The 25183-nt window shown below is 47.0% G+C and overlaps 9 protein-coding genes across 9 annotated transcripts; 4 read left to right on the forward strand and 5 right to left on the reverse strand.

Annotated features, from left to right (window-relative positions):
* Nucleotides 1–710: 710 nt before the first annotated feature.
* Nucleotides 711–2465, forward strand: N7479_003935 (uncharacterized protein; the record flags this gene model as incomplete). The annotated part of the gene is made up of 1 exon (XM_057251632.1): nt 711–2465. The coding sequence occupies one exon, from the start codon at nt 711–713 to the stop codon at nt 2463–2465; it is 1755 nt and encodes a 584-aa protein (XP_057110957.1).
* A 1091-nt stretch (nt 2466–3556) lies between these two features.
* On the reverse strand, nt 3557–5023 carry N7479_003936 (sulfatase family protein; the record flags this gene model as incomplete). The annotated part of the gene is made up of 1 exon (XM_057251633.1): nt 3557–5023. The coding sequence occupies one exon, from the start codon at nt 5021–5023 to the stop codon at nt 3557–3559; it is 1467 nt and encodes a 488-aa protein (XP_057110958.1).
* An 837-nt stretch (nt 5024–5860) lies between these two features.
* N7479_003937 (uncharacterized protein) lies at nt 5861–6074 on the forward strand (the record flags this gene model as incomplete). The annotated part of the gene is made up of 2 exons (XM_057251634.1): nt 5861–5905; nt 5934–6074. 2 exons carry the CDS (start codon nt 5861–5863, stop codon nt 6072–6074), a joined length of 186 nt encoding a protein of 61 aa, XP_057110959.1.
* On the reverse strand, nt 6071–6445 carry N7479_003938 (uncharacterized protein; the record flags this gene model as incomplete). The annotated part of the gene is made up of 1 exon (XM_057251635.1): nt 6071–6445. The coding sequence occupies one exon, from the start codon at nt 6443–6445 to the stop codon at nt 6071–6073; it is 375 nt and encodes a 124-aa protein (XP_057110960.1).
* A 60-nt stretch (nt 6446–6505) lies between these two features.
* N7479_003939 (2EXR domain-containing protein) lies at nt 6506–7639 on the reverse strand (the record flags this gene model as incomplete). Its single annotated transcript, XM_057251636.1, has 1 exon — nt 6506–7639. The coding sequence occupies one exon, from the start codon at nt 7637–7639 to the stop codon at nt 6506–6508; it is 1134 nt and encodes a 377-aa protein (XP_057110961.1).
* Nucleotides 7640–8779: 1140 nt separating this feature from the next.
* Nucleotides 8780–10723, reverse strand: N7479_003940 (Major facilitator superfamily domain general substrate transporter; the record flags this gene model as incomplete). The annotated part of the gene is made up of 7 exons (XM_057251637.1): nt 8780–9013; nt 9057–9198; nt 9331–9641; nt 9701–9848; nt 9904–10163; nt 10219–10300; nt 10353–10723. 7 exons carry the CDS (start codon nt 10721–10723, stop codon nt 8780–8782), a joined length of 1548 nt encoding a protein of 515 aa, XP_057110962.1.
* Nucleotides 10724–14599: 3876 nt separating this feature from the next.
* On the forward strand, nt 14600–16609 carry N7479_003941 (GMC family oxidoreductase; the record flags this gene model as incomplete). Its single annotated transcript, XM_057251638.1, has 6 exons — nt 14600–14730; nt 14784–15007; nt 15117–15904; nt 15954–16290; nt 16346–16509; nt 16565–16609. 6 exons carry the CDS (start codon nt 14600–14602, stop codon nt 16607–16609), a joined length of 1689 nt encoding a protein of 562 aa, XP_057110963.1.
* Nucleotides 16610–18146: 1537 nt separating this feature from the next.
* N7479_003942 (glycosyltransferase) lies at nt 18147–21111 on the forward strand (the record flags this gene model as incomplete). The annotated part of the gene is made up of 7 exons (XM_057251639.1): nt 18147–18261; nt 18321–18996; nt 19065–19225; nt 19281–19659; nt 19754–20104; nt 20181–20806; nt 20888–21111. The coding sequence occupies 7 exons, from the start codon at nt 18147–18149 to the stop codon at nt 21109–21111; spliced, it is 2532 nt and encodes an 843-aa protein (XP_057110964.1).
* An 807-nt stretch (nt 21112–21918) lies between these two features.
* N7479_003943 (uncharacterized protein) lies at nt 21919–24259 on the reverse strand (the record flags this gene model as incomplete). Its single annotated transcript, XM_057251640.1, has 4 exons — nt 21919–22464; nt 22518–22836; nt 22884–23821; nt 23879–24259. The coding sequence occupies 4 exons, from the start codon at nt 24257–24259 to the stop codon at nt 21919–21921; spliced, it is 2184 nt and encodes a 727-aa protein (XP_057110965.1).
* Nucleotides 24260–25183: the final 924 nt, after the last annotated feature.

A 25183-nucleotide genomic window follows, 5' to 3' on the forward strand; every position in this document is an offset into this window, starting at 1 on the left:
AATCGATCACTAATTTTGCTTCAGCAAAGTCACCGATTCAACTGGATTCTAAGCCAATCTCCATATGCAGGCTATACTGAGTGATCCGCCTTCGGGCTTGACCCAAATGTGTCTCTCATCTGTCTGAACCTCGTGCAGGGGTAAGGGTAATTAGTATAAAAGCGACTGCCCGCCAACATGGTCGTCTTGGCGATATCAAAGTACGGTGTGGTGGTTAGGCGTGAACAGTAAAATGGGGCTGGGAAATTCACACGTCACAGTGTCGATCCCGGTGACCATCTGTCAGCTGATGATTTAACGTTATGGCTTCACTATTTGCCTCATAAACAGGCTAATAGTCGGATATGGAAGTAAACGACTTGAAAAGTGGTCTCACACCATTCCGATACCGGTTGCATCATTGGAGGATCATTTGAGGATCCTTTTCGGCCTCCGGTCGTATTTCCGCTTATCAGCTAATCTCTCTCCATCACTCCACCTGGCAGCTCATCACTACATGGGTAGACTTGTTTCTTTCTTTTTGGCCTTGGGGTCTTTCTATTAGTCCAGATATATTTCTCCTCCTTACAACAGTCTGTTTTATATGCTTTAATTCCCATACCCCTCACTTGATGGTCTTTACTCTCCTGTGATATCTGGACCCGCCATCAAACCCGCTTATCTGTCTCACTATCTGTCTCACTATCTGCTTTGGCTACTAGATCAGCAAGATGGCCTTCCAGGCCCCAACGCATGTCCCTCACCGCAGAACTTCCTATCCAACTCCACAGCTACCTACTCTCGATATCCCCTCCACCTCGCCGGAACAACGCGATGACGACACCGCACAATGGGTCCTGTTCTCTCCGACCGCTCGCACACACACAACCTCAACCGATCATACGCGCACTGTAGGTGCCTCTCGACTGAGCGACTTCGGCTCATTCGCTGCAACCCAATCTGGCGTTGAGGGCGAAGCCGATGACGAGAATGCTCTTGACGACCAACTGGACGAAGATGGGACCGAACTGGACAGCCTTGACGATGGACTACATGCCTTTCGAGCACCAGACCTAGCTCCGCCTTCTTCAGTACGGGTCGATCAGGGGCCTCCAGCGATGCTTCCGGCCCATGATGGATTAGGCAGTTTTCAGGTCTCGAGCCAGGAAGTCCAGGATCAGCTATGGCAGCATGAGAAATACAATCCCCAGCGGCTCTCATATGGCAGTCTCCAACATCGCCGCTACTCAAGTGTGCAGAGACATCTGGATACCGTCGAGGAGGGCGAGGCAAATGTCGAGCGAGAGCGGTGGCAGCGAATCGAAGAATGGCGCATGGACCAGAGCCGGGCTCTGTTACAGGAAATCGAGCGGGAAACCCGACAGAGACGGACTAGTCTGACCAGCCGATCGGGTCTTCATCGCTCGATTGATCACAGCCGCCAATCCCGTGTATCTGAGGCGCTATCACGGGATCTATCCATGTCGAAAGATGCCACGGAGGACGAAGAGTCTTTCTGGCGCCGCATTACACGAACGGTAATCCGTGACCTGATCGGGATTGATGATTCCTTGCTCTCCGTGATCCTCGGTGAGTCGTTGCCGCTGGACGCGCAACCCCACACCCAGGAAGATCCACTGGACATGGAAACTGTACTGGCTCGTGAACCAGAGCCAGAGTATAGTGATTCACCGCTGTGGCAGTCAAAGGTGCTTAAAACGATCGCCCATGAGCTGGGAATCCTAGTCCATCAGCTTTGTGATCACCCCGGGGCATTTACGACATATTATCAAATGACTAAAGATATATCCTCCGAATATGCGGGAATGTCTCTCAACCGCCTGGCGGAAAGCAGCATCTCTCAGAAACCCGCCGAGTCCACTGCACCCACCACCGCTGATACAACTGGCGAGTCCATGTTATCCCCGCACTTCATGCCCACTCTTCGAGACTCAAATCGAGAGCACGAAGCACAATGGGGCATTGAAGACGACGATCCCAAGCGATCCGACCAACTCCCCGAATCAACAAAACTCCAACATGAATCCGAGTACTGGGAAAGTGGCCTTGATGTAATGATTGTCTTCCGCTACCTCCGCACCCGCTTCAGTCGCCGAGGTTACATGCCTAACGAAACATACACCCCACCCCCACCCCGCCGAACCCAAGATGCATCCCGCCGAGCAGCCATCATCCGGCAACATCACCCACTTGTAGCGCGAGCCCACTCCCGATCACAAACCCAGACCCGCCGTGCCGCACAATTCTCCGGTGTGTCAAACCCAGCGGGTGTCTCCTCGCCACTCCTACGACCGCATCCCCGGCGACCTGGCTCTAGTTGCGCGAGCCAGAGCGCCAAGCTCTCGGCTATTTCCAGCCGGCGGACGATGACAAGTTCTAGCCGGAATTACTGGGATATCGGCGGCAGTGAAAGCAACAGCGCCATTGGTATTGGAGCTGGGCTGGGCAATTGGGGTGAGGTGTGAACATTTGCATCCGTGCAGAGCATATAATGCATCCATCGGGGTCAGTATATCACAATGCCATTTTGGGGTATTGCTGGCTATATATGCGCGCATACTGTTTCACAATCATTTAACGAACGAGCGATGTCTGGTTTCATTGGCTTCTTGTTTATACCTGTGCTTTATGGTGTTGTGGGGATTCGTTATTATCGGTCTCTTCTCATATATTGAAACTCACATACGGCATATAATCTTGTCATCAACATATACATTTTGGATAGAGGCCTACTGGTGGTATAAATATGTCATGTTTTGAACATTCACTGCCAGAAACTACTCGAATCTCCATCGTTACCCAGTTTTCTGCCCTCGTGGAGGGTACAAAACAGGCCATCCGATAACCCTGCTTGTATAGAATATTGACGCATTTCGATAGACCATCCCTGTTAACACACTGCCGATATCATAGATACCTGACTTCTCCGTCCAGGTATCATCTAAGACCGGTTTCGAACCCTCGGAGTAAAGTGATTTCCCCACCGGCCCTCAAGATCGCAAATGAGCAGGCAAGAAACAGTATCAGTAGAAAAGGTGAGGTTCTCGGTACGGAGATCACGATGGAAAATGTCAAGGGAATGAAGATATATGAAGATACTTCAGTCCCAGTATAACCTGCAAAACCAACTCTTTGTGCGTCGCGAAAGAAAAAATATTCACCCAGAAGAAACGTCGCTTGGCTTCTCAAACACTAATTTCCCATCTCGCGATCTTCCAAGTAACTGAATAACGTGCGGTGATTTGGCATTCCCGGGTAAAATCTACCTTGATACTTCGACATATTCTTAACTTCGCTCTAATACTTTCCTTGAGGAAATATTTGCTACGATCAATATTGCTGGCATGGGTATCTAGGATAGATAGCAATGCAAGACATGTACCAAGTTCTTCAGATGTGTAGACAGGTTTGTCCTAGGACTTGTCGGTGAGCGAAAAGATAAGGTGAGGTATGGGGACCTGGCTTAAGAAGATATCCAAGAAAAGATACCTAGAGCAAGAACTGCTATACTTTATTTCGATAAATTACATCTCGATTTTACTAAACAATAGTTCAATCACTTTGCCGCAACACCCCAAGGCAGATCTCCATTAAAAATAGGCTGTCCCTTACTTTCAGGCACATCAACATCAAAGTCGAAACGATCCGGCACCTCGAACCCAGCCTCGAGATGATGCCTGACAAAGAGCAACGAAACACCATCCCGGAACAACCAAGCATCTTCCGTCCTGCGCTGCCATTTCTCCAGAGCAACCCTCATCTCCTCAAGAACAGCCTGGTATTCAGGATCCTTGGCAAGGTTGCGAATCTCGTTTGGATCAGCCTGGATATCATACAGCTCCTCAGCCGGACGGAAGAAATAATCCTTCAAAGGTCTAGATCCAATCATCTTCGGACTAGTATCGGCATTTCGGATCTCTTCCCATGTTAGCGAGCCATAGATATCAGCTGCAAATGGGAAATCGAGTCGCCACGCAATGTTGCGGTGGTACTTGTATCTCCGATTTCGCATCATGCGCGTGGGCCAGTAGTTGGTGACCTCATGGAATGTGTGTGAACCAAAGACCTGTCCCCAGTCTTCAAGAGAGGATGTTTCAGCGAGAACAGGGAGTATTGAACGACCGATGCGGTCTGGGTGCTCGGGGCTAGGATGTTTCGCGTAATCGAGAAGAGTGGGCAGAACATCGATGTACGAAACCATATTCGGGTTGATGATTCCGGCAGGTGACCCGGGGCATTTCACGATCAATGGCAGACTGACACCGGCATCGTACAGTGTTGTCTTGGAATTAATGAACGGCGGTCCATTGTCACTGAGGAAGATAACTAGCGTATCGTCTGCCAGACCGGATTTCTTCAATCCCTCCAGTACCATACCGACGCCTTGATCGAGCCGGGAGATAGATTTATAATATTCCGCGAATTCATAGCGCACACCGGGCAGGTCGTTGACAAACGGCGGAACTTCCACATCCTCGGGCGAGTAATCAATCTTCTTCACGCGGGAGTCGTATTCGCCGTCATTCCCAAACCCGGAACGAGTCCAGTCCCGATGAGGATCAATAAACCCGATTGTCAAGAAAAAGGGCTTCTCATCCGCACTTGATTTTTCAAAGAAAGCAGAAGCTTGATCGGCAACAGCTGCCACGTCGCGACTGTCACTCTCCGCCCGCATATCCCAAGGGTAAACGCCCGATGGGCCGACGTGGACCTTTCCAATCAAACCAGTGGAGTAGCCGTGTTTTGAGAAGAGAGAAGGTGCAGTTTCGACATGGTCAAAAGTTGTAAAGTGGTGTCGGTTATTGTGTAGCCCATATTGTCCATTCTGGTGAGTGTGTAGGCCAGTATAGATGACGGAGCGACTAGCGCTGCAAGAAGCAGTCGACGTGAAAGCTTGGTCGAATTTTGTTCCCTCGGAGGCTAGCTGGTCCAAATTTGGGGTTTGGATCTTAGTGTTTCCGTAGCAGCCCAATTGTTTACCTAGATCGTCCGCGATCATGAGCAGGATATTGCGTTTAGCCATGATTGTGAAGGTCAAGGAGGTCTCTTCAATTGAGAAGTGTTAGGCTATTTTTTTTTTTTTGAAACTTGCGATTGGGATCCCCGCGATATTATTTAGCTTGTGATAAAGCGGATGTCGGCTTTGCTGGATGAGATGAGCTGTTGCGCGGATATCGGCTGGATGTCGCGTACAAATTGACCCGATTTAGGTCCACTATATGTCCACTATATGCTTGCGCCATACTGCGAGGTTATTTCGCGATGGGCTGTATAATGCCTTGGACTTGAATACAGATAAGATAGAAATGTAATAACATAATCCCTGGCAGAGACTGAGACCTGATCATCTGACTCTGATTTGCTAGAATACTCGAGTGTAGGGGTAAGCGGCCTGAGTAAGCTACATGAAATGCGACATGCTAATCCTACCACGTGCGATCAAAAAAAGACTGGCGCAGTCGACATGATCGTTCGTTCTCGCGGTCTAGATCCTATCCAAGCAAAAGGCCTTATAGTGGGGCTATTTATCTACCATTTTCTTTAGCCTATGCTCCTGGGAATAACCCTCGTACTTCGCTTTCCAGCCCAGGAATCCCCTAATCGGGCTTTAGACTACTACTAGGGCGAGGGCGATTGGATGAATTTCCTTGATCTAGAACCGTTCCCTTATCAAGCTATAGCGTCCAAGATAGTATTTAAACACGTTATGCCGCTCAGGCTGCCTTGTTCATGATCCGGCGTTCTTCATACCATGCACCTTCCAAGTTTCCTATAAAAAAGCCACCGTTATCCCATTGAAATGCATTAGCATTCTATGATAGAGCGCTGGGAATTCGACGGTGAGCCTGAATTTCTATACATGAATGTCATCGTTCAGGATGGCAACGACTACTTTTCGGCCCAGGTGCCTGAACTAGACCAGTCTGACTCAGGATTGGGGAAAAGCAGCCGAACGCACCATGTGCTCGGCGCTTGGCTTTGATGCCATACTACTGAGCTGTCAGGACTCGTTTGGCATCGCCCGCCAGGACGTTATGACTTTTGATGCCGCCTTCCTCGCGGATCCCGCCTAGGCCCCGGTGCAGACGAGCAAAGAGCAGCAGCAATATACTGTGCTGGTATCGGCGCCGGGCTCGTCGTGCTCGGCCATGCGGACAACAAGTGGATTGGGCTCAAGACGAGGGAAGCGTCTGGATAAATACCGCGTCGATAGAATGTTAGCCTCAAGGCCCATGCCGACGCCCGACGCTACGATCAAGCAGAGAAGATCGCTACCAATTTCAACAAGGAGTTGGCGACGAAGGGGTACACTGCCGCGTAAATGGATCCCATAGAGAGGACGACAGTACCGGGTTATAGGAAAATTGACGCGGACCAGACCATCAGCGATAACAAGGACGCAGCAGGGTTTAACGGGGGGATGGAGCAGTGGGTGAGGAAACATATCGCCGTGTCCAATGCCGCGAGACAATCACCAAGCCATATCCAGGCTATTTACTATTATTTATTCAAACGCAAAGCCTTTGGGAAGTCGCTCCTTTATGTAACACTGATTGGCACAATATCGCACCATGATCCGTAGTCGCAGCTTGGGTGCAGTCTGCCTAGCTTGTTTCACCCACGGGTGCTGCTCATTGGGTAAATACTTGTTCATATCGATGTACTCTTGCTCCGACAGTTGAGGCAGCCAAGCGGAGCCCGGATTAGTCCCAAGAATGTCGAGATTTCTGTCTCGAGCCGACTGCCACATGTATGCGAAGATAGTCCATTCAGCGTTTCTTTTCCATATTTCCACGGCCTTTTTGAATAGAGAACTGGTAAATGTTTCGAAAAGCGTTTGCACGACCGGTTCCTTCCCCAATGCGTGTTCCCGGTATAGTGCTTGGAATTCCCTCAACCGAGCCTCATCGTCAACATCGACCATCTGAACAGGCGCATCGCCCAGCAGCCCGAATAGACCAGAGCTCAGAGCAACCTCCCTAGTGATATGCAGAGAAACCCCTGCCATAGCTATATCCAGCATGCTGCGTTGGCCTTTCGCCCAAGGTAGGATATCGACCATTTCGCGCACGTCATCAGCTCCTTCTCCTCTGTAGTAATAGCGGATGTTCGCGATATCCGATATACCGAAATGATAAGGGTTATGGGTGCCAAGCGCATCAGCATCGCCAGCGCAATCTAACACTGCCTTCAAGCTAAAAAAGTGAATAAGACCGGCCGCGACAGAAGGCCGCATCCCAAGATCCTTCGCTTGCAATATAAACTCGTCGACCCAGCCTGGAGCGTCGGAATCAATTCCCCAGGAAGCATAGGTCAATCGCGTCCAGTTAAGATGCAGCACATCTCGATGCGGCTGCACCCATAGCGACTCCATAGTTCTCACATCAGCCGGTTCCAATAGGCGTCCTTGCTCCAATGCAACTTGCCGAGACTCGCTGTTGATATATGCAATGGCCGGCAGCTGCGCGTTTAGGAGTGTCATACGTCGGCTCCAGCAGACATGGTTGGATTCGTAGCCGTCGAAAAAGCTTTCAGGGGTATCTTCTTCTGCTATTCGATGCGGTAGACAGTGCATCCAGATCATACGGCGTAGCTCTAGAGGCAGCTTGGAAAAGTAGTGGAATGCGTCGTTGCTCATCCTGTGCGTTCATTTGTTAGCCACTATTATACGAGGTGCGAGTATCAAGAAATTAGATAGAAGACAGATCACAGTTGTCACTAGCGTGTCACATGATAACAAAGACTACCAGGTAGTCCATTAGGTGGAAAACGAAGGATGTGGTCATTCGCGAAGGTGTTTAGTCTCTTAGCTTCCACGCGATCGCTCAAATACGAGCAGAGAGCACACGCACCCGGGGCGACACGAACCCAACTATAAGCTGTAAACAAAATTCCGGATGTTGTAAAGTGGCAGAGAGTATCCACTATGGCGAGTGTGTGTAGTTTGTGTTTGAAGTCCAGAAACTGAAGTGAGGAGCAGGTGAAGAGGCGAGTGAAACGTGAAGTGCCCTCTGACCACACATACAATGGTCGCCTTGGATGCATTACCTGCTCTATTATAATTTTCTTTTTTTTCTTGCAATATGGATACAGAAGTAGACGAAATGATTTGAATAAATATTGAGCAACGCTCAAAGCTCATGGGCTCACTCTATGGTGCTTCATAATACAACGGATATATGGACGACCATCTTGAGCACTGGTCCATACAATGAGACTTCATGTCAATATGGTCTGAGGCTCAGTACATAGCCAATTGTGAATCAATAGGCTTGAGCCTCATACTTGTTTCATCTCTCCAGACCTTCCTGAGGGTCACTTCTGTTTCCTCGGAGACTAGATTTTGTGCAATCACCCAAGTATCTCGACTTACCCTTCCAAATCGATACACCCGACTTCATAATGTCGTTCAGTGTCCCTTCTACTACAATCGAATTACCAAGGAAACGATAGTAAGTTGTAACCAAGGTGACAATGTAGATAGCAATACGAAGTGATGAACTATGGTTGTGCCTGAATGGTTGCCTGCGGTTTTTTTCTTTTGCCGCCTGCGTATAAGCATTTGAAAATCCAAATAGCCCAGCGCCCCCCGTGGACGGGCGATGTCACAGTCTAGGAAAGCCCAGGGAATATCCGGTACGTATAGGTGCATGTATACTGCCATACTTTAAGTCTGATGTTAGGTGCTATAGATGAAGATAGGTTCAGACGAAAGACAATTATTATTAATTATAAAAATGCACATATCAAACTATTACCTATTTCATCAGACAATTATCTACTTCTTCGGCTCAAAAACACTCTCTGCCACTTTGCCCGCCTCTAAATCCTCCTTCGCCTGTTCAATGTCGGCTGCAAACCGGCTTGGTACAGGCTTGGCTTTGAAAGCCCAGATGCTTTGGTTATTGAAAGCTTCGTCAACCTCCTCCAGTGATTTGCCGCATGTCTCTGGGAAGAGAAGGAAGACGTGGATCGCAGCAACTGAACAGAATGTTCCGAAGAGGAAATACATCTAGAGCTAGAGTCAATGATATATTACACGTATTTAGTGAAACGTGAACATACCTTGTATTGGATATGTTGGAAGCCAGGGGGGAGAAGAATGTTAAGGCAAAATTGCAGACCCAATTGAAGAATGTCGCAAGAGAGACCGATTTGCTGCGAATATAGAGAGGGATAATCTCAGGGGGATAAGCCCTATGAACAAGGTTAGCTCTTATTAATAGAAAATAAATACTTCCACATAGTTTGACATACCATCCTAGAGGTCTTGTGAGAAAGAAAATGTTAGCTAACAATCTTCCAACATATAAGACGCAAGGTACTCACCCCCAACTAGGCGCATAGACAGCAATAAACAAGTAAGAACAGGCGATGGTTGCCTTTGACGCCCTTCCATCGGTCACCCTCCATGTAACCGTTGGAGAGCCCTTAAGACCTCCGGGGACAGCCTCGCCGTATGATTTCATGAGGGCTCCCTGGATAAACTGAAGAATGGCCATGCCAAGAGCACCTGCAATGAATAGTCGGCGGCGCGGGAGACGATCCATGAAGAGCAGTGCAGGAAGTGTCATGACCACATTGATGATGTATTGGATTGTCGCGGACAGAAGGGCGTTGTTGCCTGTCAGACCAGCCATCTGTACGCACGATGTGAGTCCCATATGTCAATCCGAATAGTTTAGCCTGGAAGTCTTACCTGGAAAATATATACAATATAGTACATCATGGCGTTTGTTCCGCTCAGCTGAGACCAAACATGGGTAAAGATGCCACAATGCACGCGAACGATGTTTCGGGAATTGAATAGTTCGGACCAGGAGGTGCTCTCGTATTTACGTTCGAGCCTAGAGATCAGTTAGTCACAGCAAAAAAATCGACCAAGAAATTCAGGAGTCTTACTCAAGCTTTTCGCGAATTTCGGTAGCTTGCGCAACGACAATCGGATCAAGGGTATTGCCCTTAGCGTGTAGTCGTGCAAGAACATCCACGGCCTCCTCCCACCGATCTTGTGTGGCCAGCCAGCGAGGAGATCTCGGCATCATGGGCAGACAGGCCATGAGAATAATACCTGGGATCATTTGTAGACCCCAAGGAAGACGGAACGACGCATTGCTGCTCATAAAGGATGCACCGTATGATATAAAATACATAATAAGAATCTGAGCTCAAGGTTAGCCAGGCATAACGGGAGAGGCAAAAGAATGGATCACATACGCCCCAAGTAATCATCCACTGTTGCAAGCTGAGGAGTCTACCACGCTGTTGCGGAAGACTGATTTCGGCAATCAGAATCGGACTGGATAATGGTGTTAGCGGTGGTGGCGGGGTCTTCATGGGCGACTTCTTACCCTTGACTAGTAAGTATTCCAACGGCAAAGCCATTGATAATGCGTGATACAATCAACATGGCGACGTTTTGCACTGCGCTCATCAAAGTCGAGCCAATCAACCACAAAATGCATGCAACGAACATCGAATCCCGACGACCATATCGATCACTTGTCCACGAGGAAAAGAGCGAGCCAAGCAGGGAACCACCGGCCATACTAGCTGTGATACCGCCCTGAGCAACTGAATTCGGCTTGTTGAAGTATTCCTTGTAATTATCAGTGCCAATAATTGCGGACATGCTAGAAACATCGAAGCCCTGGATTAGACCGCCGATGGTCGCCAGCCCACTGATGAGATAAACATTGTTCAACTGAGGTATTTTGCCCATCGTGACAAGCTCGAGAGACAGGTTAACACAGGGAAAAGATCATGAAACACAGAAGTTGATACTCCATGCCTGGGACCCCGGATTTTATGTAGCTCCACTTCGTTGAGATGGGGCTAATAGCTTCGTTCGTCGCCCGTTGTGATTGGACCTTGAGCCGATATCCGTGATTTTTCTGGCGAGAGCCGGAGAATTTTGGTCAAACGTCAAATGGATATTGTATGGTGAAATCGTGGCGTCTGAAGCTAAGAAGTATATGGGGCTTATTTTGAAATTCTCATTATTAACGAAGCTGGTCAATTGGTCCAATATTCTCGGCAATCTTTTCGGTGTTCTCCTCGGGCTGCGATATAAAGTGCAAAGAGTGTGGCAAAATACTCTTATTCTAGACGTAAGTTGAACAGAGCCGACGATCGAAATTATCTGGACAAATACCGAATGGCCGAATATCTCATGAGAATCACGAATCGAGTAGGAAGCTGCCAAGCCTAAGCTTAATTGGGTTTTGCCACAGTCCCCCGCCATCGGCGATATCCACGCGAGATCCGGTCCTCGCTTCTCTGTTCTTGTCCCTTTCCTCCAGCCTTTCGAATTGCACCTGCATCGGGAGTCGGCAGTCATGTTATCTTGGAGTGGAGATCCAGAACGGCCTTCAACCACGCGGAGATCTCGATCGGGTTAGCCCCACTTGTCATTCCATGCCAAGAACTCGATCATATGCAAGGGCTAACACTCACAGGCTGTTTTCTGTGTCGCGCACGCAAGGTAAAATGTGATGAGCGTTGGCCAATATGCTCGAATTGCGAACGTCTCAAATTGAAATGTCCTGGTAATCAAGGTCAGATTACGTCTGCTGCAAGAGTTCCGAAAAGTGATACACGCGACGCAGTATTGACACAAGCGGGTACAACACGACATCGAGTATCTAAATCATGTCATTCGTGTCGCCTTGCAAAAGCTCGGTGTTCGGGGGGAGAAAAATGTGCCCGGTGCTCTCGAAGAGACATTGAGTGCACGTATAGCGCGGGTCGCATACAAGAAATTCAAAGCAAGCCGGCTTCTGAATCACATCAGAGTGTCCAAATCTCATCTTCAAGCTCTGTTATTACACCAAATATGCCCCAATCAATTCAATTTTCTTTTCAGCCACTTTCCGAAACCGCTTCTAGCTCTATCTCATGGTATATTCTCTCATTCTGCGCACTAGCCAACACGCTGACTTAGCTAGGCTTCACTCTACACAACTACCCGACAAAGAGCGAATCCTTCTTCTAGTTGAAGAATATTTTGCCCACGTTCACCCTTTACGTTGCTTTGGCTTCGTGCATAAGCCCTCGTTTATGCAGCGATTGGATGAAGACCTAGAATCTTGCTGTAATGATGAATCACTTCTTCATATTATCTGTGCGCTGGGCGCAAAGTAAGATCTGTGTCTATATCCATTTATTGAATTTGCGTCTTATGATCAACAGATTCTTGGCGCTTGACCATCCCTCACAATTTCCACCGGAATCGGTACTCACAGCTGGTAATCAGTGGGCAAAAATTGCGAAAGCGCGAATACTCGCAGACTTGGATGATCTTTCCCTCGAAAAATTGATGGTAAGACCCCACGATAATCATATATTCAAGTTCTGGCTTTATTAACTGACTGCTGCTCGCTAAGACTGCAATTCTTTTGTATGATCATGATCTTCGAATTGGAAGCTATGCAAGTGCATTCATACTGAGTAGTATCACTGCAAGAATTTCACAGGCATTGCAGCTTAATCTTGAAAGCTCTGCCGACGTTCTCTGTACCCAGTCGGACTCTGCATGTTCAATTGCCAATGAATCTAAACGACGTCTGATGTGGAGCTGTTATGTCATGGACAGCTGGGTCGGCAGTGGTGTCAACCAGCTCACTCTCCTTGAAGACAAGGATCTCAAAATTCAACTTCCTTGTCACAGCCATAACTTCTCTCTAGGAACCCCCTGTATCACCGAAATCCTAGATGAGGGAAAGGTTCTTGGGTTTATTCCGAAAGAACAGACTCATTTCCCACCGGCTCAAAACATGGGCATAGAGGCTTATTTTATTCGGCTTGTGAGCATTCGGAAAAGAGTACTTCGGTAGGACGTCTTTGCCTTAGTCCGATCATGGATTATTTGCTTACCTTGATTCTTTACCAGATATGTCAAACAGCTTGATACCTCCAAACCCCCCTGGGAATCCGATTCCGAATTTCAACAGTTATCAACAGAAGTTGAAAGCTGGCAGCGATATCTTCCACAGAGTCTCAAATGGCACTCAAGTTCAATTTGGGCCCGCAAGGAATCGTCCCAGCTAGGGGCATTGACGCTGCTTTGGTGTACTTATCACCAAACGTTAGTTGACCTCTATCGAATTGGTATGCCCACCCTTTTCCGTATAAGGCAAACTGTTGAGTTTCCATCGGACAAGAAAGAGTTCTTGAATGATTGTCGCAGAGTGTGTTTCGACAGCGCCCGCGAAGTCTCCAAGACGATTGTTGAAGCATTGAGACATGGAATCAAAGCTCTGGCTGATACATGGCTTTGCATCATTACACACGACAGCACTAAGGTCATGCTATATTATTTGAAACATATCACAGATTCACCGGTTTCATTAAGCCTATCCGAATCAAATGAAACAAAAATTCTAGTGAAGAAAAACCTAGAAATACTCATGCAAATGAGATCTCTTGTTGCGACAGCCGAGCATTGCGTATGTATCTCGTTCACTTAAGCACCATCTGACGGGAAACACCATCTGACGGGAAACACCATCTGACGGGAAATACCACCTGCTAACCATTGCTGTATAGTACCTTTCCGTTGTTCAAATGATGATTTCAGCGGGTCTTCACCCTCAGCTTACAAATAATTCCATAAATGAACGACAATCAGAAGAAACCGAGGAAATGTGAGGCTTCCAACTCGAATATCATGGGAGCGATATGCTGACGTTCCCCATAGTCCTCCCCTTTCAGGATCCCCTGTCGAAGAATCGCCGGAGACTGTCTTGAACCCTCTTGCGATTTATCGCATGGCACGAACGGCTTTGCATGACAAGGATACACGAGGGTCAACCTCAGATTCCCCCTCGACGACAAATACTGCTTCCCCTCGCATATTACGATCCAGAACAACTGCTCGACAATCACATGAATCTTTGGATCTGACATCCTTCCAACCCATCCCCGGACAAGAGACATTGCAGCAGCCACACCCAGTTCGAATTGACGAACGCTCTATCATGACACAATCCTTCGATTCGGCTTCCGAGGCCCGATCAATCAGCTCCAATAACTTTCAACAATTCTCATCTTTCAGCAATACCGGATCATGGGACCCAGCAGAAATGGCTGTGATGAACATGTTGGACGATGGAAGTTCTCCATGGCCCGCAGAGTATTTGACAGGCGGCCAGTCTGGAGTTGATCCATTTCTTTTTCCATTTTAAACTTGGCATATGATTGATTTGATGAACTGACCACCGTGACCCTTTCGGTAAGGGATCCAGACTCCGGCAAGTTGCACAAATTACTCCGCGATGTAAAGGCTAGAGTTAGAGAGTGTTCCGTTTCCAATATGGAATGCGATGTCTGTGTTCCCCAATTCCAGTAATATCCCAACATTCAAGTTCCACATAGAAAAGCTGTGTGGTACCATTCCACTTCAGAATTTGAACAACTTACGATCATTGGGCAGCTAACGGTGATCCGAGCTCCCGTGGAAAAAAACACGGCATGATGTTGAGTGACTTTTCGTCCACCACTTGAGTTATGAGTTCGAAGATAGCGCTGGGTATAAAGGGAGTATATATGAGGAGCATGACAGTTATGTTTCTGAATTTACTCAACTCGTCATCTTGCAATGGCTGCATCAACTCCGAATATATATTATGACTTTATTGTTGTCGGTGGTGGAACTGCTGGAAATGTTGTTGCAGGCAGATTAGCAGAGAGCCCCGACGTGAAAATACTCGTTATTGAAGCTGGAGTTGGGTAAGTAAATGTATTTCACCTTCGTATCACCCACTGAACTGACCTGGTAATAGTAACCCAGAGAGTATCCCAGAGATAATAACGCCCGCTCGCGCATTCGAACTCCGAAACAGCAAGTATGACTGGTCCTATCAGACGACCTTCGTCGATAAACCTGATTACGAGCGTGTTGAAAAACCAAATACCCGTGGAAAGGTTCTTGGTGGGAGTAGTAGCTTAAACTACTTCACCTGGATTCGAGGTAGTAGGGAAACATTCAATGCGTGGCAGGAGTACGGTGGGGATGAATGGACATGGGAAAAGTGCAAACATTACTTCCAAAAAGCATGATATACACACAAATAGCTAGGGTGGGTATAATTGCTAACAAGCTCATCTTTAGCCAGCTTCATATCACGATGATGAGAGAGTCTACGATCCGCTCTTTTCCAAGATCGGACGCGAGGGTCCACTCCACATTTCCCACGCAAATCTGCTCCAAGAAACTAGCGCTTTCCGCGATGCTCTAACACAGGCGTGGACCAGCAAGGGCCATAAATTGAGAGAAGACATCTACAATGGCAGATTGGAGGGACTGACTCACTGTGTTAGCACAGTCTACGACGGAGTCCGGTCAAGTAGTGCAGTATACGTGACTGGGAAAGAAAACGTGGAGATAATGCATTCCACCGTCGCAACAAAGATCAACTTCGAAGGTGATACTGCGGTGAGCGTAACTGTTGTTGGAACTGATCAGAACGAGACCACAGTAAAAGCAAAGAAAGAGATCATTATTGCAGGTGGAGTTTTCGAAACACCCAAGTTATTGCTTCTTTCTGGCATTGGTCCCAGACGTGAACTGGCGCGTCATGGAATTCATCCGGTGATAACTTCCGAGCATGTGGGCGAGCATCTTCTCGACCATCCCATTCTTCCGCATGTTTTTAGACTTAAGGATGGTCTAGGTCTGGACCATATTCTCCTTCGAGGGGGGCCTGCCTACGATGCTGCCGTGAAGCAGTACGACAAGGATAAAACTGGTCCACTGGCTAGCGGCCTCCTTGAAATGGTAGCCTTCCCACGCATTAACGGGCAACTCGAAGAACATGAGATGTATTGCAAAGCCAGAACAAACAATGGCGGCAAAGATCCTTTCGGACCTGAAGGTCAACCTCACTTTGAGATCGATTTTATTGTACGTGGGTGATCAACAGCTATAGCGACATATTTGCTAATTCAACTAGCCTATGTTTTGTGATGCATTCCAGTGGCACTTCGATATCCCACCCGAGGGAGACTGGCTGACTGTAGTGGTCGACCTCCTTCATCCACAGTCAAAGAGCGGGTATGTCAGACTTAATTCGATAGACCCACGCGAACAGCCTGATATCAATCTCAACTACTTTACCGATGAGCTGGATATTCTCGCTTTGAGAGAGGGTGTTCGATTCGTTGATGATATCCTTATGAACGGCGATGGAATGAAAGAGATCATCGCTGAAGACTTTCCGTGGCCCATGGCCCGTGAGTCGGATGAAGAGATGGATCGCCTTATTCTAGATCGGGCGCAGACTGGATATCGTAAGCTAACCTTGTGTGGTATCGTGATGTGTAATTTGGAGACTGATTTTTACAGATCCCTGTGGCACTGCCAGACTGTCTCACGATATTGATCATGGCGTGGTAGACTCTGAGCTGAAGGTCTATGGTGCTAAGAGACTGCGCATTGTTGATGCGTCAATCATTCCGGTCATTCCGGACTGCCGGATCCAGAATGCCGTCTACATGATTGGAGAAAAGGTATATTCATGAACTGAACTTTTGAACTTGTGGAGCCTGATTCTAATTATGTTAGGGTTCCGACATAATCAAAGCGGCCTATCCAGAGCTATATAAATGAGCACTACTTTGTGAACTACGCTACAGTAGCTGACTTTGTTTTTCAGAATGCCCAACAATCGTGCACTCTAGTAGTTCTAGTAGCGTACTCTTGATTTTGAAAATACAAGTCTTCTGAGGATCTTCACTTTTATTATTTGTATTTTGTCATGAAATGGAGCTGAGTAAAATATCGGGGCTCCCGATAATCTTAGAAGGAGGTTAGGCAACCTTGTGCTTAGAAGATTAGATACGCGTATAGATCGGACCCACTAGTGGCTCTGATCTGGGCGATCTGCGGAATTATATAGTTCCTCCCGAGGTCATTACATAGGGTTGTCCTGCGAAGGTGTATCCCGGCCAGGGGTCGGAAACTAATTATTACTAATATTGGTGCCTTATGATGCCTGATTATGCTTGATTATATACCGCCTTTTGGCACCGCTCTTACAGTGTATTGTAAATGAAGCCCTCAAATGGAAGCCTCCCTCCCGGGTAATATTGAAGCTATTCCCACAATACAAATATTCCAACCCTCCCGTTCCTAGGCGTGAAGCCTCTCTTATACCATATTCTCGACGATTTCAATGCCCCTCGACCATACATATCGCCAATCTGTCCTCATCGATCCCGACCGTACAAATCGCTATCCATCCTCATCAATCCGAATACCCCTGACCATCTCCATACGCCCACGGATCAATCTCGACGCTTATAAACGTGAGATTCGGAGTCAGCCTCGGCGATAGGAATACAAGGACGTATATTTTATCTTGAGGGGAGCTTCAAGTGGTGAAAGAGAGGGGGACGAGTACACAGTGGGAAGACTTCAACGCCCAGGAATAAGGGAATTCCAGGATTTGTATAGGTGCGAATAGCGTCATATTTGTGCCTATTTCTTGAGGCACCAGGATTGTCGACCTCGGGAGAAATTAAAGAATTCGTAGTACTTGAATTCTTTAATTTCTCCCAAGGGCTCTGTTATGGTAATTCATGTATTCATATTTTCTGCCGGCAAATATTCAGGCTTATTAAGGCATCAATATTACTAATATTGGTTTCCGACCCCTGGCCGGGATACACCTTCGCAGTTGTCCTGACACGTTCCATATTACGCATAATATACAGACTCGTGGTTCTTGCTAGTTCAGAACTTGGGAGAACAACATCCTGAAAAGGTCTTTGTTGAAAATACACATAGTATACATAGTATATATAGTACCTAAATTATTGAAGATATTGATGCGGATTCTGACATGCATGTAGATGTACATCATACCCGGGTATTTTGCAATACACCGTCTGTGAATTTTACCCCGTATTCGTATTTGGAATTTATGACCATATACATTACACTCCTTAACCTTTGAACTAAACGGCCAAGTGAGGCGCAGTTCGGCGGATCTATATTAAGGTTTTTATCATCTGATGGAAGTTTTCTCTTCTGTTTAAAGCTCCTGGCTAGTGTTATCTCTTCTAAGACTATTTGCTCACCTGTGCTCTTTTCTATCTATGTTATTCGTTTTCTTTTTTTTCTTCTTGGTATATTATACATCAAAATGCATTCCAAAGTGGCCGACATGGCGCCTAACGACCAGCCTGACGACCAAGCCCCACCCCCGTATGAGGAGATTCCACGGGATTTTGGCGAAGCTCAGGGAATCTCTGTTAACGGTATGCTACGGGCTTGTTATGCGGTTCTACCTTGGCGAAGGAATTCTGACATAATACAGATGACGGCCGTGTTGTCGTGGATGCTAGTTCACGGCTTTGCAGATCGCTTTCCAAGCTATTGCCTCGTGTTATCCCTCCAGTTCTACTGCCACCAAGTTATTCAGAAGAGGTTCCAACCTTCAAATTTCCTCTGAATATTGTGATTCAAATAGTGGGCAGCAGAGGAGACGTCCAACCATTTGTTGCACTTGGCACAGAGTTACAGAGCATTGGTCACCGCGTACGTATTGCAACACACAATGTCTTTGAGCAATTTATCCTCGAGGCAGGCTTGGAGTTTTACCCTATCGGCGGTGATCCGGCGGACCTAATGTCATACATGGTCAAGAACCCTGGGTTAATCCCCAGCCTAGACAGTCTCCGTGAAGGAGATGTCCAAAAGAAGCGTTTGATGATGGCAGAGATTCTGCATGGTTGCTGGCAATCATGTCTAATGCCCGACCCTACCACAAATGCCCCTTTTGTGGCAAATGCCATTATTGCCAATCCTCCAAGCTTCGCTCACATTCACTGCGCCCAGGCCCTAGGAATTCCACTTCACTTGATGTTTACAATGCCATGGAGTCCAACAAAGGCATTCCCACACCCGTTGGCCAATTTGAAAAATGTCCCGGCTGATCAAGAGTGGCTCAATCGTGTCTCTTATAGCGTCGTGGACTGGCTATCATGGCAGGGGTAAGTGCGGAGTATTCTTTTCACATCTATGATGAGCCAATAGCTAACTTGTCTTGGATCCAAAACAGTCTTGGAGGTGTGATCAACGATTGGCGGAAACATGAGCTAGAGCTCGAGCCTATCTCTCTTTCCGATGGCCCTTTCATTCTAAGCAAATTGAATGTCCCCTATACCTATTGCTGGTCTCCTGGCCTAGTTCCCAAACCTGATGACTGGCCTCAGAATTTTGGTGAGATATGCCCACTTTTCTTAAAATCCTTTACTAACTCAGCCCTCATGAATAGACGTTTGTGGTTTCTTCTTCCGTGACCCTCCCCAATATCAGCCTCCTCTCGATATTGCAGAATTTCTTACCGCTGGGCCTCCTCCGGTGTATTTTGGATTCGGAAGTATCGTTCTTGAAGACCCACAAGAGATAACGAAAACGATTATACAAGCGAGTGAGGAGACTGGGGTGCGGGCAATCATTTCACGGGGCTGGAGCAAGTTAGGAGTGACGGACTCGGGAGAACTAAACAAGAGTAATGTTCTCTTTATAGACGATTGCCCTCACGAATGGTTATTCCAGCAAGTAAGCGCGGTTGTTCATCATGGGGGCGCCGGTACAACTGCGTGCGGGCTGCGCAATGGCAAGCCTACTATCATTGTACCATTCTTTGGAGAGTGAGTGACAGCCTGTTCCTTGGTCCTTATTTTTTTGGTTTTTCCACTTGAATTTCTCTGGAGCCTTGTGAAATCTTCTCTGACCGATTCATAGCCAACCATTTTGGGGAGAAATGGTTTCTGCAGCCGGCGCAGGACCAGACCCTATACCATACAAACAACTCAAGGTCACGACATTGGCTCAAGCAGTGCGGTTTTGTTTAACATCAGATGCGGTACGTGCTGCAAAAGATATTGCAATCAAAATGCAGCAAGACAAAGGGGTTAAAACAGCTGTGGCATCGTTCCATCGGAATTTACCACATGGTCTGGTCGGATGCGACCTATTACCGAAATTCCCGGCCTGTTGGAGATATCGACTAGGCAAGAAAATATACCACTTCTCAAAGGTTGCTGCAGAGATACTTGTTGAAAAAAACCTGTTAGATGTCAAAAGGTTGAAACCGTGAGTCCGAACCTACCTACCCTGCGTTTCAACATGAGCGTTCGGTGAACCTATGACTAACCCCTTTGAATTCAAGATACCAACCAAATCCCATTATCATTGAGAACACACGATGGGATCCGGTGACAGGTATCTCCTCCGCCGGAATGGGAGTCACATTTGATATGCTCAAAGCAGGAGGTGATATCTTTTATAAGCCGTACAAGGTATACCAAGACGGTCGCACCTCCCCTCTTCCATCACCAGCTGTTTCAGAAAATAGTTGTACCAAGCTACTGTCACCAGCAGGCAGTACAGCACCAGTTCACAAAGCTCGCTCAATGAATAATTTGACAGCACTTAGGGACGTTGAGCCCAAGGAAAAAGGCAGAGGTGTCGCCATGGCTTCAGCATCGACTCACGCTTCTGGGAAATTTCTAGGGAAGTTCTTTTCTGGATTTATGGTTGATCTGCCTTTGGCTGCGGCTGAAGGCTTTCGTGTGCTCCCTGGTCTCTATGGAGACAAAGTTCCCCAATACGGACAGGTAACAGATTGGAAATCTGGCGCAGTTGCAGGTGCTAAAAGCTTTGCTATTGGCATGGGGCAAGGTATGACTGATGTGTTCTATCAGCCATATAAAGGTGCTAGAGACGGAGGTGCCGTAGGCTTTGCTGGTGGGTTGCTCAAGGGTACTTTCGGGGTGGTGGGAAAGATGGCACATGGTAAGACTAACTTTTCCCTTTATTGACCCTCCCTGGTATTCTTTCGTTGATTCGTCCTCGCTTACCCCTTATCAACTAAAGGCTCCCTTGGTCTGGTTGCCTATCCCAGCCAAGGTATTAAACAAAGTATTCACTCTGCATTTCATAAGAGCACACGAAAGTTTATTGTGGCGGCTCTTCGCCTGGACGGACAAGATATGGTTCGGCAAGAGAGAGTGAGAGGGATTGATGACCGGATGGTCATTGAGAAATTCATAGGCATGACCAGGCCAAATGATTTTGACGAAGATAGTGATTATATATAGCAGAGTCGCACTAGTGCAGAAAGTAAATGATTGGCAGCCAACCTGCAATGAACTGGCTTAAAAGAGAGCTTTTATACTAGCAAAAAAGTCTGCCATCCAGGAATTAATTCTGGCTGCTGGTTAGTACTACCTGGACGTAACTATCGCCGCCTTTCCGAACCATCATCTAGCTATAAATGAGGAAGAGGAGAAAATATCTAGAAATATACAAATCTAAAAAGCACCCCTAAAAAGACACCGAGAAGACATCCACAGTAAGGATTATAGAACAGATACAATAATTCAGATGTTGAAATCATTTCGAAGATAGGAACAGGGTCTTGTAGCTCAAAAAAAGGACCAAGTACCTACTCTCTCTGTCTACTAAGTAGCGCCGCAATCCTTGGGTCAGTAAAGTGGATACCCGTGGACCCGAATTTTAGACTTTGCGGTAACTTCCGACGGTACCCCGACGGTACACCGTACCGTTACGCGTATCGACAGTAGAACACCGGAAAAGGACAGCGTAACACCCATGGATCGGTCTACCGTTGATTATCTTCTAACTATTCAAGCCTGCCGTACAAATTGTGTCACTCCTTGGCTTCCAATCCTGGAGTAGATCAGAACGCTACTCATCTATATAGGCCACTTTCCCGGAACCAATATTAGATGAAAATTGGACGGGATAGTCACTATAGTACATGAAGGGTTGGAGGAAAAGGAAAAAGCTTGGAATCAATCTTCTAGGTCGACAAATCGATGAGCTTGATCTCACAACATCATGTATCAATCCACGTGGAGCTTTTGCAGAGTGCCATGTTCCTGTCACATGCGTTTCATTTTTCGAATCTTGATCTCCGCTATCCCTTCGCCATGCCACCATCGCAAATATTGAAGCTTGACCGTATGAAATTCCAGAATGCATATTTCCCATTTCCCTCCGCTCACCATAACCGAGGTACCTCCCATTGGAAAATGAAAATCGGGAAGGTATATTTCGGTCGGAGTGTGAGGCGCGGCCTGGTTTGCAATCAACCTCAAGGTGAACGTACACTTTTTCAAATCAAAAGCATAACTTTCTAATCGTCCATTCACGTAGATGGGAGTGGGTCGGAGATATGCTTCCTCTGCCCTATCGCACCGTCGTGGTTGCAGGGCGGTCCGGGATGAACCACTCGAGGCGCAAGGGAGTGTCAAAGCCTTACGCCAGCTAAATTTCGGCTCTTCCGCATCGAGATGGTGATCTTTAGAAGACTGTGTAGAATCTGGCGTTGTTGAACCGGAAAATGCTGAGGCAGGAAATTCCAAATCATTTGGTAAATATATGGCAAGGTCCTCCCCATTCCACTGATCGCCCCATTCATGATCATTCTAGGTAGAGTTAGTTAAGGCTGTCTTTGTAAAAATTAGACCACCATACATACATCTGTCACATAAATCCACAAAGCAAACCCATTGGCTGTGCTGCCTTCTAACGCGAAATGATTGGCATCCATTGCTCTGATCTGGCTACTGTAGTCTCCAGTCTTATATGCATGTTTATCATCCATGTCATACGGAATGCCGATCTCGCTAAAAATGAGGGGATGATCACCCATATGTTCCAGACTTTCATCGCGCAGAAACTTGAGTTGACGACGCAGGCTCTCTCGAATTGATCTCTCACCGATTTTGATTGCGCAGGCTGGTGAAAGATACTTGCCGCGAAGCACCCCGATAATATCCAAATTATAGACCCGATTCCTATCAAGATCAATATCATAAATAATGGGTAAAGCTTTGGAACTCACCAGTGTTTTGTTAAAAGAGTCAGGCCATCATAAAAGTGTGCCGCGTGAACCATGTTTGGATCATCATCAGCAGTACCCTTGAGGCTTGGTGGGATCTCCATGACAGGTGGCTGGCAAAATATGATAGTACTACCACACACGCTGCGGATAGCGTTCTTGTACGCTCGGTAGTGGTTCAGAAAGTAAGAGTTTGTAAAGGCTTGGTAGTCAAGGACCTTGCCAGTCAGTGGGTTGGTTGAAAAGTAGTCCTTTTGGAGCAAGGTGGCTTTGCTTTTGGACGGGTCCCAAACTCCATGTTGCGCCCAGAGGCATTCACCGAGCCTCCAGCCCGGATCGCGGTGCCAGCCATATTGAGAGTCATCGTATTCGGCGGACAGCCATGCCATTTCACCCTTGGGATCTATAACCTCCGTACCTGTCTGGTATGGGCCAAATCTTCCAAAAGACCAGGTTTTCACCTTACAGGATCGCCCGGAGCCAATTAGCATAGCCTGAAATGCCGTTGGGGATGTCCCAAGCTGGAGATGCTGCTCCGCGGGGATTGATGAAATATCTTGAATCCCAACCAGTCCTCTATTGGGTTCATTTATGCTTTCCCATCCAATGACCACGTCTCCTTCGAGATCACCAGCACTTTGTATTTTCTGTGCAAGGTATTCACATGCCGCAATAAAGTGGCTTTGTAAATAATCCTGAATATTCACACCATCAATGATCGCCTTCGGTGCGAAATCTCGACCTGCCCAAAATAGAGTAAACATTGTTTGGCAGGCTAACCTGGTATAATTCGTACACCAAAGCATCTTTGGGAATTTTGCGGGGTTATCCCATGTGTTGTGAACTAGGGCAGCCTGTGTATTTTTGAAACTCTTGGGATTCAGTCCCGCCGCGTGGAGCGTCCATGTAGGTGCTCCACATCCTCCTGATAATCGAGACCACTTCAAACAGTAAGTTCGGTTCTAACACGCAATAGATGTACTCGAAACCGTACTTACTACGTCTTGATGCGGATCCATGAAAATGTAGAATTTGTATTTCTTGGCGACACGAAGAATTTCAATGGTGAAATTGATCCATTCTTCATCGTATATCTTAGGGCCAGCGTGCTCTATTGCCTCCCAAGTGAAGATATATCTAATGGTGTTGTATCCCCATCTTCGGAGACGTTGGAAATGCATATCGGCATCCTCCAGGGAGAACGGCCTCCCCACAAACGAAACATCCGCGTCGAAGAATCCCTGGAGGTTGTGCGATCTGAGGTCCGGGGATTTAGGATATTTAGCATCACCTGCCACATTTATTCCTCGCAGGATGATTTCTCGATTTAGGGGATCTCGAAACGATTGTCCCTCGACGCGCAGACGGAGTTGACTCATATCGTTGACCGCGTTTCATGGACCCGTGTACTTCCTAGGTGATGAATGAAGAGCATGCAATAAAATTGTATGAAGGAGACTATAAATGCCGAAAGGAACGCTGGTTATGGAAAGAACTGGTGCAAATGTCTCGAGGAACGGGGTGTCGGGAAGGAGAGAGGAGAAATTAGCGAGAGTGAGCTTGGAAGTGGCATCATATGTTCCACGCTGGCCGAGGTTGACTCCAGGGCTGTGTAAACTACGACTGCGTCATTCTCTCAATCATCCATGGATTCAAGTTGCAGTCGCAATACGAGTACGAACTATGGTATTTAAAGAGTTTTGTATCTGTAAAGATACTGTAATTATTGTACTGAATTCAGAATACCGCCCACATTTCCTGCATGAAACCCCTGGGACGGGCGGATCATTATCCATGGAATGTAAATTTGAGTTGCCGTACCTAAAATAAGAACCAATAAGCAGTGTTTATTTTCTTCGTATGCACGGTTCATGGACCTCAACCTGAGCTATACGAGTACGCGTATTGTTCGTTGGTGGTTCATCTCACCATTTTTTCAAGTTGAGTGCCAAAAGGCCTATTCGATTACTTTCGAGCCACCAAGGTGCACCCACATGTTTTATTGGATGAATCTTGGGCCAACCCATGCTATCGTTTGGTTGCTAATATTGTGGCATTCATCTAAAGAAGTAATTTAGGCAAATCCCATTAGCGATTTATGTCATACTCACGAAGGGATTCATACTAAACATCCCTCAAATCTCAATTCGCACTATATCGTGCACTTTCAAGGAACATTCTAGAGGAGGCAAGATGGGAAAGAAACTGGGTGTTGAATTGAGATGTCCACTGGGAGAGAAAGATAGATAAAAGGAGAGAAAAGATTCTATCCGCCTTGGACAGAAATGTTAGCTCAAGAAGTA

Source organism: Penicillium vulpinum (assembly GCF_028829585.1).
Source record: "Penicillium vulpinum strain IBT 29486 chromosome Unknown utg000002l_segment0_segment0, whole genome shotgun sequence".
In the NCBI taxonomy this organism is placed as follows: domain Eukaryota; kingdom Fungi; phylum Ascomycota; class Eurotiomycetes; order Eurotiales; family Aspergillaceae; genus Penicillium; species Penicillium vulpinum.